Genomic DNA, 12,188 nt, shown 5'->3' with positions numbered 1-12,188 from the left:
ATGGAACTTTTTAGCAATTATGACAAAAAGAATGGAAAAAAATGTTTAAACATATATAAAAGGCTAGAAGTTTATCGCCAAAGAGTATCTAAAGATCATAGAATAGTTAGGAATTCTGTCATTTTGCTTTGTGTAATAAATACCCCCTTCTTTACTCCTTCACCCTAATAATAGATATCCACCATTTGGTTGTGATTATCCAACTATAGAATACCTTTTTCAAGAACTCATTATATAGCAAAGTAGAAGCTTGCTGACACTGATAATGCTTTATTTAGTTTTGTTGTGACATACAATTACCATTTGCTTAGGGGAAAAAAAAAAAGAAGAAAAACAAGTAAATTTTTTAAAACTATGGTTGAGTATATATACATTGATAAAAATCCTTTGGGAGAAAACTTTGGCCTTGTGTGTTAAGAGCATTAAATAGTCATATCCCTTAGCCTAGTGTGTCTTCTATCTTGAAAAAAAAATTAACAAAGCAAATACTAACTTAAGAAAAAAAACTACAGTACTGAAAATGTTTGTTGTAATATTGTTTATAGTGACATAAATTATGTAATTTTTTAATATATTGTTTATATTGACTTATCATTGATAACATTCTAAATGTCTGTTACTATACATAGTGTAAATTATGATATATTGGCTTTGGTAGGCAGTTTTGTAACCACTAATAATATAAATACCATACTCTTAACAATCTGGAAAAACGATTCTGGTATAGGTTATGTGAAAAGGCACAACATAAAATTGTATATAGTACGCTAGCAATGAACAGTCTGACAAAGGAAATTAAGAAAACAATTCCATGTACAATAGCATCAAAAAGAAAAAAGTACAACCAGGCACGATGGCTCTGGACTTTGAAAGTCCAATGCCAGGAGAATTGCTTTAGCTCAGGAGTTTGAGCCCATCCTGGGCAACATAGGGAGACTTCGTCTCAATAAAAAATAAAGTTAGCCGGGTTAGCTAGGCGTGGTGGCTCATGCTTGTAGTCCCAGCTACTCGGGAGGCTGAGGTGGGAGGATTACTTGCGCCCAGGAGGTAGGCTGCAGTGAGTCATGATTTCCCACTGCACTCCAGACTAGGTGACAGAGTGAGTCCCTATCTCAAAAAAAAAAAAAAAACAAAAGGGAAGAAGAAAATGTTTCGGAGTAAATTAACCAAATGAACACAAGACATCCCATATTCATGGATTGGAAGATTTAATGTTGTTAGGATGATAATACTACCCAAAACATTCTACAAATTAGATGCAGTCCCTATCAAAATACCAATGGCATTTTTTACAGAAATAGAAAAACTCATCCTAAAATTTATGTGGAATTTCAAGGAACCCCCAAATGGCCAAAACAGTCTTTAAAAGGAAAAACAAAGTTGTAGCGCTCATATTTCCAGATTTCTGAACTTACTGTAAAGCTACAGTGAGCAAAACAGTGTGCAGTTAGAATAAGGATGGACATAAAGACCCATGGAATATTAATAGAATAGAGCCCAAGAGTGTCAGGACTATTTAGTGGAGAAAGGCCGATCTTTTCAACAAATGGAACTGGTAAAACTGATTATCTACATGCAAAAGAATGAAGTTGGACCCTTACCTTACACCATATTCAAAAACTAACTCAAACTGGATCAGAGACCTAAATTTAAGCATTAAAGATATAAAATTCATAGAAGAAAACATAGGAGAAAATCATGACCTTGGATTTGGCAATTTCTCCAAAAGGACAGGCACAAAAACATAAAGTAGATAAATTGAACTTCATAATTATAAAAACTTGTTTATTAAAGGAGATTATCAGCCAGGCCCAATGGCTTATGCCTGTAATCCCAGCTACTCAGGACGCTGAGGCAAGGGGATTTCTTGAATCCAGGAGGCAGAGGTTGCAGTGAGCCAAGATCGCACCACTGCACTCCAGCCTGGGTGACAGAGCAAGACTCCGTCTCAAAACAAGTAAGTAAAGAAGTAAATAAGATTATCAAGAAAGTGAAAAGACAACCCACAAAATGGAAGAAAATATTTGCAAATTATATATCTAATAAGACTGTATTATTAAGAATATATAAAGAACTCCTCCAGCTCAGCAACAACAAGAAAAATCACAATTAAAATACAAGCAAAAGACTTGGGAAGACTTCTCTCCAAAGAAGATATACAAATGTACAAATGCCCAGTATGCACATGAAATAACGTGCATTGGCCAGGATGTGGAGAAATTGAATCAAATTTCTTGCTAGTAGGAATGTAAAATCATATCACCACTGTGGAGCTGTTGCAGTTCCTCAAAAAGTTAAATATAGAATTACCACATGACCTAACAATTCTACTCCACTTCTAGGTAGCTACCCAACAGAATTGAAACAAGAACTCAACATATACAGTATTTGTGCACCAATGTTCATAGCAGCATTACTCACAATAGCCAAAAAGTGGAAACAACCCAAGTGTTCATCAAGAGATGAATGGATAAATAAAATGTACTATAAACATACAGTGGACTATCATTTCCCATTAAGAGAAGTGAAGTTCTAATACATGATACAACATAGATGAACTTTGAAAATGTCACACTAAGTGAAATAAGCAGACAGCAAAGGACAAATACTGTATTATTTCACTTATGTGAGGTATCTGGAATAGGCAGATTCACAGAGGCAGAAAGTAAGATACAGGTTTCTAGGGCCAAGAGGGAGGAGAAAATGGGGAGTTTTTGTTTAATGGGTACAGAGTTTCCGTATAGGCTGATGAAAGTGTTCTGGAAATAGAAGTGGTAGCTATTCAATATTATGAATGTACTTAATACCACTGAATTGTACACTTTTCACAGGATTAAAATGATAAAATTATATTTTAAACCACATTTGTCAAAAATTTGTACCTAATGATTTGGATATCTATGTATTTGTAAAATAAAGAAGGGAATATGAAGAAATGAAAAAATTACTGAATTATGATGTGAATATTTTTAGTAGAAATAAAGCTCAAATATTTATTAAGATATATTTTGTCATATAGCTTTTCAGACGAAGACAAATACTAAGAAAATTTAAGTTTATGCATTCTCAAAATTGCTATTAATGTTTTATTTAAAATTTTTTCAGCCAGGCGAGGTGGCTCACACCTGTAATCCCAGCACTTTGGGAGGCTGAGGCGTGTGGATCACCTGAGGCCAGGAGTTCAAGACCAACCTGGCCAACATGGTGAAACCCCATCTCTACTAAAATTACAAAAATTAGTGGGGCATGGTGGCAGGTGCTTGTAATCCCAGCTACTCAGAAAGCTGAGGTAGGAGAATCACTTGAACCTGGAAGGCGGAGGTTGCAGTGAGCCGAGATCGCACCACTGCACTTTAGCCTGAGTGACAGAGCGAGACGCTGTCTTAAAAAAAAAAAAAAAAAAAAGAAACAAAAAAAATTCTCATTTGTAGTCACTATTAAGAATAGCTATATTGATCCACTCTTAAAACCTTCAAATTTACACAGGAAAAACTTTTCAGAATAATTCATGTCAAAGGAATTTCTGTACTATATTTGTGCTAGAGCATTTTGAATGATTTTATTTTGTTGTCACATTTTCTAGATTTTAATAAAACCTGTGTTTCTTTAGCTTGACAGGGCCAATTCGCTATTAAACCAGACTCAACAGCCTTACAGGTATCTCATTGAATCAGTGCGTCAGAGAGATTCTAAGATTGATTCACTGACGAAATCTATTGCACAACTTGAGAAAGATGTCAGGTAAACCATCTACAAATCTTTCATTTGAATAATAAAGACATTGTTACTATATTGCTGCTGTAGATGAATTTGGGTTGTAAATCGTGAACAGAAAATTTGAATAATGAAGGTGATCTTAAACGTAATGAATATTAAACTTTTCTTAGAAAAACTAAGGTCACATCACATCAGGTGTTCACATTCCACCTGTGATCAGATGCCGTAGCAAGGAAATAACAATGTTACACTTAGGAGCATTACATTCCATCTGTCCTAGAGGGCACAACCGCTATTGGTCCTTGTTTCCCTGGAACTCTTTAGTGTGATATAGATTGACCAAAGGGAGAGGAGGAATAAAACCAGATCCATTTGTGTCATTAAAATGGCTTTTTAAACAGAAATAAAATTTACATTTACTTAGATTTATATTGATTTTTCCAAGGAATGTTTAGGCTTTTCTTCTGACCTTTTACATGAAAGTAACTTTTACATGAAAGAAAGAATAAATAAATTTCTTTCACTTCCTTAATTTGTAATGTTTTTGTATGAGATCTTATCCAAAGAAAATTTGCTATGACCATTTTGGTTTTTTAAACTGAAATAAAAGAATGAAGATATGTATAAATTAAACAGTTTTACTTGTGGATAGATGGTTAGTTTGCTTAGTTATTAAATTTCTAAGATTATAAGAATAATTTAGATTTTTATGGGTAAATTATTAACTGATTATAAATGTAAAAGAGAATTAGGTGGGAATAGAAATGGTTAAATCAAGGAATTGGAAAACAATAAGGAGAAGATGGTTGTTAAATCCAGGTTTCCTAAAGTATGCAAACAAAAATATAAAACTAATGGTAACTAACTGCAAAGTATAAATGTTATTTTTAATGAATCATAATAATTACCTTCTTTCATTTCTACCTCACCAAAACAATTGGTCTAGAACTTTATTCCTGTTCTTAATTTTTTTATGATTTGTTTAAATAATTTAGGAGCACATTTATACCTTACATGTCAAAATAAATAAGTTTGTTTCTAGATTAATTTTAAAGTTAAAAATTCTGTATACAACCTACAATAATAAATTAATTGTTCTATAAATACTTCTTGGGGACAATAGAAATTATGTCTTTCACAATTCACTGGGCACCTGGTTATCTTAGGGAAATTGAAGAAAGAACCCCAAATAGAATTTTTTCTTCCTATGTTACATATTTCTGTTAAATTTGAATCTTTTATGGCCAGGAGCAGTGACTCACACCTGTAATCCCAGCACTTTGGGAGGCCGAGGCAGGCGGATCACGTGAGGTCAGGAGTTCTCAACCATCCTGGCCAACATAGTGAAACCCTGTCTCAACTACAAATACAAAAGTTAGCTGAGCATGGTGGTGCATGCCTGTAGTCCCAGCCACTCTGGAGGCTGAGACAGGAGAATCGCTTGAACTGGGGAAACGGAGGTTACAGTGAGTTGAGATCATTTCACTGCACTTCAGCTTGGGCAACAGAGTGAGACTCTGTCTCAAAAAAATTAAAATTAAAATGAAATTTTGAATCTTTTTTTTTTTTTTTTTTTGAAACGGAGTCTCACTCCATCACCTAGGCTGGAGTGCAATGACACAATCTCTGCTCACTATAACCTCCGCCTCCTGGGTTCAACTGATTCTCCTGCCTCAGCCTCCTGAGTAGCTGGGATTACAGGTACACGCCACCACACCTAGCTAATTTTTGTATTTTTAGTAGAGACGGGGTTTCACTATGTTGGTCAGGCTGGTCTCTAACTCCTGAACTCGTGATCCACCTGCCTCAGCCTCCCAAAGTGCTAGGATTAAAGGCGTGAGATGCCATGCCCGGCCTTGAAATTTGAATCTTTTATATGTCATATTTTACCGTTATATTCTTGTGATAGGGAGGTATATAAAACTCCTGAGGAAAAAAATTACTTCTTTCACAGTTATCTCCAAATAAATTTGATGATTAATTTTACTAAGAATTAAGGTAGTTTAAAATGCTTAATATAGAGAAAGTAATAGCTAGCTGTAGGAGAAAATTATAAAGATGAACAAATTCAGCCATAGATAAATTAAGCAACTTGTCCTCTCAGAACATACAGCATTGTGATAGAGTCAGAATTCAAATTTATATCTGTCTGCTTGCTAATTCTATTCTCCTAACCATTAGGTTATACTGCCCCTCTATGTTCTATTCTGACTAAGGGATATTATTTCTGTAACTAAAATAATTAAGGAAGAGAACAAAAAATAGTGTATCATAGTGATTAAAAGTAGCACTTTAATGAGGATCGTTGTTGAAGCAGGGTGATAGATATATCAGGGTTTGCTGTTACATATTTTCTCTTCTGAAATATTCTATTATAAAGTTTTTTAAAAAACAAATTTTAAAAGGAAGTTTTCAAATTCAACTCAGCACTTAGTTTTGAGTTAGGGCAAGTACATTTAAACTCTCTATACCTCTGTTGTCCAATAGAACTTTCTATAATGATAAAAATATTCCATATCTGTGCTGTCCAGTATGGTAGCCACTAGCTAGCCACATGTAGATGTTGAGCATTTGTTTTGGGGTTTTGTTGTTGTTGTTGTTGTTGTTGTTTTTGAGACAGAGTCTCGCTCTGTCACCCGGCTGGAGTGCGGTGGCGCGATCTCGGCTCACTGCAACTCCACCTCCCAGGTTCAAGCGATTCTCCTGTCTCAGCCTCCCATGTACCTGGGACTACAAGCACCCACCACCACACCCGGCTAATTTTTGTATTTTTAGTGAAGATGGGGTTTTACCATGTTGGCCAGGGTGTTCTTGAACTCCTGACGTCAAATGATCTGCAGGCCTTGGCCTCCCAAAGTGCTAGGATTACAGGCGTGAGCCACTGCACCCAACCTGAGCATTTGAAATGTGGCTACTGTTACTGAGGAACCAAATTTTTAATTCCATTAAAATTGAATTGTTAAAATTATATTATCTTTAATTTTATTAAGATTAAATTTAAATTATGTTAATTTAATTTTATTAAAATTGAAGATAATTTTAATTGCTGTAGTGGCTAATGGCTGTAGTATTCCACAGCACATCCAGTTTCCTCATATGTGAAATGAGAGTGGTGCCGAGGCAGGCAGATTACCTGAGCCCAAGAGTTCGAGACCAGCCTGGACAACATGGCAAAACCATGTTTGGTTTTGTCTCTACAAAAATTACAGAAAAATTAGCTGGTGTGATGGCACACTCCTGTAGTCCTGGCTACTTGGGAGGCTGAGATGGGAGGATGACTTGAGCCTGGGAGGTGAAGGTTGCAATGAGCAACTGCACTCCAGCCTGGGTGACAAAGCAGAACTCTGTCTCAAAAAAAAAAAAAAAAAAAATGAGAGTGGTGCTAACAGCAACTGATTGATAGGGATGTTCTGAGGAATAAATGATATAATCTTCATTATATATATATAGATAAAATAGTGCCTAAACATTATATTCAACAGTGTTCAATAAATGTTTGCCATTCTTTTTTTTTTTTTTTTGAGACGGAGTCTCGCTCTGTCGCCCGGGCTAGAGTGCAGTGGCCGGATCTCAGCTCACTGCAAGCTCCGCCTCCCAGGTTTAGGCCATTCTCCCGCCTCAGCCTCCCGAGTAGCTGGGACTACAGGCGCCCGCCACCTCGCCCGGCTAGTTTTTTGTATTTTTTAGTAGAGACGGGGTTTCACCGTGTTAGCCAGGATGGTCTCGATCTCCTGACCTCGTGATCCGCCTGTCTCGGCCTCCCAAAGTGCTGGGATTACAGGCTTGAGCCACCGCGCCTGGCCTATGTTTGCCATTCTTAGTACTTACCATACGTGTAACAAATTTTTGGTTGAAAATTACATTAAAATGAGAAATAACATTTCTCAAAATATGTTGAATTTGAACAAAAATTAAGACTCCCCTAATAACAGCAACAGTTTTCATAAAGGCCATGTCATTTATGGAATTAATTACCAAGAAAAATTTTGTACTAAACATGAGTCCTTCATTGTGTGATATTTTAGTACATTCTGAACTGATAATTCACAGGATATGAAATCTTATTCTTAATTGAAGCAACTACCTTCTAAAGTGAAAGGTTATTAATACTTTCAGTAGTTTAGTTATGACATTTGAGATGCTGCTATAGGGGTACCCTGGTTGCATGAATGAAATGCTGTGATGTAACAATGCCATTAAAAAGCTCGGCCAGTCATTCAGATATGGTAGAATAGATCACAGTTCTGTATACCCACATCCCTACTCTAAGCAGATGGCATTTCAAATCCTGGAGTGGGATTATCCTGGGCTTTAAATACACGTCAGGCTGGTTTCTGTTCTTATGGTAAATGTGTCTGTAAAATTAGATATTAATATGAACCTGAAGGGGTAGTTGTGAAAATTAAATTTAGGAACATATATAAAGCTTTGGCACATAGGAGAGTCCCAGTAAATGTTACTTCCGTCCCCTTGTCTTTTATTTGAAATTTAAACATTAATGATGGCCCATCCAAAAGCATTATCAAGTTATTATGTTCCTTAGAAAACATAAACAGGAAAATTCCTATTCCTCTTTGCTAAGTGTTGATGTTAGTTGTCAAAAATAATTGCATCAATTTATGACTTTTAAATGTTTTTCTAATTCAATAAAAACGCTTTGAATAACTGAATAATTGTATGCTTTTCTTAGAAAATTAAACAATGCCAGTATACCATAAGTATACCATACTTATCCCTTGAAAATGAACTATGTATACAATATATTCAATATCTAGAAAGGCTAGAGTAAATATGCACTAAAATGAAATCATTATAAACACATTAAAAGCTAACATTTGAGATGTCACCATTAACTGCTTTAAATTCCCCTATTATTAAAGTAATACTTTATTCTAAAAGTAGTACTGATAACTTTCTTCCACCAAGCCACAAGAGACAGTCTGCGTAATACAGTTTGATCTCTACTTCAGAAAGGAAGGAAGCTTGGAAAGAGAATAATTCGCATAATTTTCTTTGCCTGTTGTCAGTTCTTAGTTTATTCTTAACTGGTAAAGAAAAGACTACATTGTCAACTTCTCTTACAAAGCTACCTGAGAGTATATTGATCCAGGAAGTTAAGAAACAATATATCAGGAATGTTTTCATATTGCAGGTGAAACAGAGCCATAAACATGAATTTCTAAGTAATAATTAACAGTGAATTGAACAATTATGGGTGTAATATACCATTCAAGATAGATGTACTTATAAGGAGATTTGTTTTGTAGTTGTTTTATGAGTCACTCGTAGAAGCTTTGTACTTTCAAAGGTAAGTTTCTACTGTTATGAAATATGCCTTATGAAGACTAAAATTCTATTGAGTAAATACATACTAGAAGAAGAGTGAATACGATAATCATACTCAGTTTTAGAGACCCACATGTTGAAGGTTGTCTCCCTGTGGTCGAGTATATTATAAAGAAGACAAAATATATGCCCAGATATTGTAATCACAGCAATATAGTCTGGGAAGTCCACATTGTTTGTAATAAACTCATGTCTTACAGGTACAACATAATTGTTCTGTAAGCCAACTTATCCCCCCACCATTTATTCCATGTATATATGGTTGTTTTGATATTTAATTATAGAATACTTTATTTTTGAAAAGTTAAACATGACAATATAAAAGCATTTGTAAAGAATTATCCAGTCAGAATCCTTTAATTACCTCAACATTCCATTCCGATTACACTACATTTTCTTGAGAAGAGCCTTTTGGTATTTGAGACAGAGAGTGTGTGTGTGTGTGTGTGTGTGTGCACTGAATGTGAGTTATATGCTTAAATACCGTGGTTGGCAGTGTATAAGTATACATGTATATGAACACAGACACATATGTGTTCCTTAAAAATTCCTAGTCCTATTTACTGGATATTTAAATTTGAAAAAATATTTTACCTTCAAAGTGATTCCAGCTAAAGATAGGTTAGAATTCTGGAGTTAGAGAAACATGTGATCCTTACCATGCTTTGGAGATTCTAGCAGAACATGGCACTCAGTTTCCTTTATACTGTTTTGTTCTTTTTCAACTCCTCAGCTCTTGTAGGATCTCTGGCGCCTAACTCTAAAAGTCAGTTTGTTTTTCAGCTGAGCTGCTTACCTTTATTGACATTTAATTACTATTTTACTCTGATGCCTATTTTTTAATCTAAATTAGTAATGCTGTATAACATTTATATAGAGTTTTATGAGTTCAACACTTTATATAATCATTCACATAGCCCTTTGACATACATGAGTATTATGTTCCACTTTACAGATATAAAAACTGAGGTTCCGTGGGGTGGTATGTGTTATGCTTTACACCATACATTTGAGTCTGAGTCAGTGGCACAGTTGGAAACAGAAGTCAGAATTGCATCTAGTCTGTCTCCTCAGAGGACAAACTATGATGCTTCCTTCTCGATTACTTGGAAGGAGAAGAATATGGGCTTTCCCTCTTAAATCCTTCAAATTAGCAATTGCTCCAGAATGCCTACTACTGTTTCTTGAATTAAAAAAAAAAAAAAGTCTGCCCAATATTATTCTAAAAATTAGTGACTTTCCTTTATTTATTTATTTATTTATTTTTAGAGAGAGCCTCACTCTGTCTCCCAGGCTGGAATACAGTGGAGCATCATAGCTCGCTGCAGCCTCGAACTCCTGGGCTCGATCGATCCTCCTACCTCATCCTTTGATGTAGCCGGGACTAAAGGTGCATGTCTCCACACCTGGCTAACATTTTTTTTTTAAGAGATGGAGTCTCTCTTGTGTTGCCCAGACTAGTCTCGAACTCCTGGACTCATGCAGTTCTCCAACCTCAGCCTTCCAAAGTGCTAGGATTACAGGCATGAGCCAGTGTTCCCTGCCTCCATTTTCTTAAAGTAGAACTTAAGTAGAACTTTAGAAATGTTTTTACCTGCCAGGTGCAGTGGCTCACGCCTATAATCCCAGCACTTTGGGAGGCCGAGGTGGATGGATCACGTGAGGTCAGGAATTTGGGATCAGCCTGGCCAGCATGGTGAAACCCCATCTCTACTAAAAATACAAAAATTAGCTGGGCACGATGGCACACACCTGTAGTTCCAGCCACTTAGGAGGCTGAGGCAGGAAAATCAGTTGAACCCAGGAGGCAGAGGTTGCAGTGAGCCAAGATCATGCCAGTGCACTCCAGCCTGGGTGACAGAGCGAGACTTCGTCTCAAAAACAAAAAAATGTTTTTACCTATTTAAAACAATTCTTGTTTGTTTTACCCTCACAAATTTTTTCTTTTTTTTTTATTGTAATCATTCATTAAATAATTGCCACCGTGCCCAGCCAGAAATTGAAAATTGAACTAATAATTTGGAAACAAACGTTCTTTTTTCAAGTTTATCACAGACTAAGTACCTGATTCACTTACTTAACTCAATTATATACCTGATAATTTAGTTTGTGGTAAATTATAAAATATTACTTTCAGTTTTAAGGATAAATGTTTTAATTTGACTTCTAGTATCTTGTGTTGTAATAGTTTGCTGACATACTACTTCTTACCTTTTATGTGAGTTTCACTTTATCTTTGTACATTTTAGTAGTAAATAGTCATCTTTACAACATTAATTTTATGCCTATACTAGACAGGAGAGTATTCTCAGACAGCATGTCAGGTACATTGTCAAATGGATTCTTAAGAGAAGAAAAGCTGGGCGCAGTGATGTATGCCTGTAGTCCTGGATACTAGGAGGCTGAAGCAGGAAGATTGCTTGAGCCCAGGAGTTTGAGGCTGTAGTTCATTGTTACCATGTCTGTGAATAGCCACTGCACTCCAGCCTGGGCAACATAGCAAGAGTCCATCTGTTAAAAGAGAGAGAGAGAGAGAGAGAAAGAGAGAAAGAAAAGAGAGAGGGAAGGAAGAAAAGAGAAAAGAAAGGAAAAGAAAAGAAAAAGGATCTTGTTACAAAATAGGCCATTCATTAGGCCAAACGTTTTAGTGGCTAGTCTGGAATATTTATGGACTATAAATTTATCTTTAATTCAAACCATCAGATTCATGTTTATTCTTTTAATATTTACCATTTATTAACTATATTTACACTAACATAATGACTTTTTAAAACTTGGGTTTTTTTTTTTCAGCAACTTAAATAAAGAAAAGTCAGCTTTACTACAGACGAAGAATCAAATGGCATTAGATTTAGAGCAACTTCTAAATCATCGTGAGGTATTTTTCCTATTTTGTCATAATTTTAATCGTTTTAAGCTTTTTTTAAAACTGCTCTCAGATTAAAATTATTGGATCCCAGTTGTGCATGTTCATTAATGACTTATTCATGTCTCACTGTAATTTTGTCCTTTTTTATTCAACTTTTTATATACTTCTTAGAGTTAATTCTTATTCCTAGAATGCCCCTTCTTGTTTTGTTGATATCTGTCACTGAATTTCCCCATATTATTTAATAATTGTTTTA

General features: G+C 35.4%; 1 protein-coding gene across 4 annotated transcripts in view; it reads left to right on the top strand.

Annotated features, from left to right (window-relative positions):
* The window catches only part of PIBF1 (progesterone immunomodulatory binding factor 1), a 267,479-nt gene that overhangs the window by 202,789 nt on the left and 52,502 nt on the right, over positions 1-12,188 (top strand). For all 4 annotated transcript variants that reach the window (XR_002725238.2, XM_023186443.1, XM_023186434.2 and 1 more), the window contains exons 15-16: positions 3,611-3,741; positions 11,857-11,941. Coding sequence is in view for 3 of the 4 variants with exons in the window: in XM_023186443.1 (XP_023042211.1) it covers positions 3,611-3,741; positions 11,857-11,941 (216 nt within the window). In the remaining variant the exon portion in view is untranslated. The remainder of the gene's footprint in view (positions 1-3,610; positions 3,742-11,856; positions 11,942-12,188) is intronic.

The sequence above is a fragment of the Piliocolobus tephrosceles genome, chromosome X (assembly GCF_002776525.5).
Source record: "Piliocolobus tephrosceles isolate RC106 chromosome X, ASM277652v3, whole genome shotgun sequence".
In the NCBI taxonomy this organism is placed as follows: Eukaryota; Metazoa; Chordata; class Mammalia; order Primates; family Cercopithecidae; genus Piliocolobus; species Piliocolobus tephrosceles.
The sequence above is the reverse complement of the archived record's forward strand: the minus strand, read 5'-3'. Positions and strand labels throughout refer to the sequence as shown.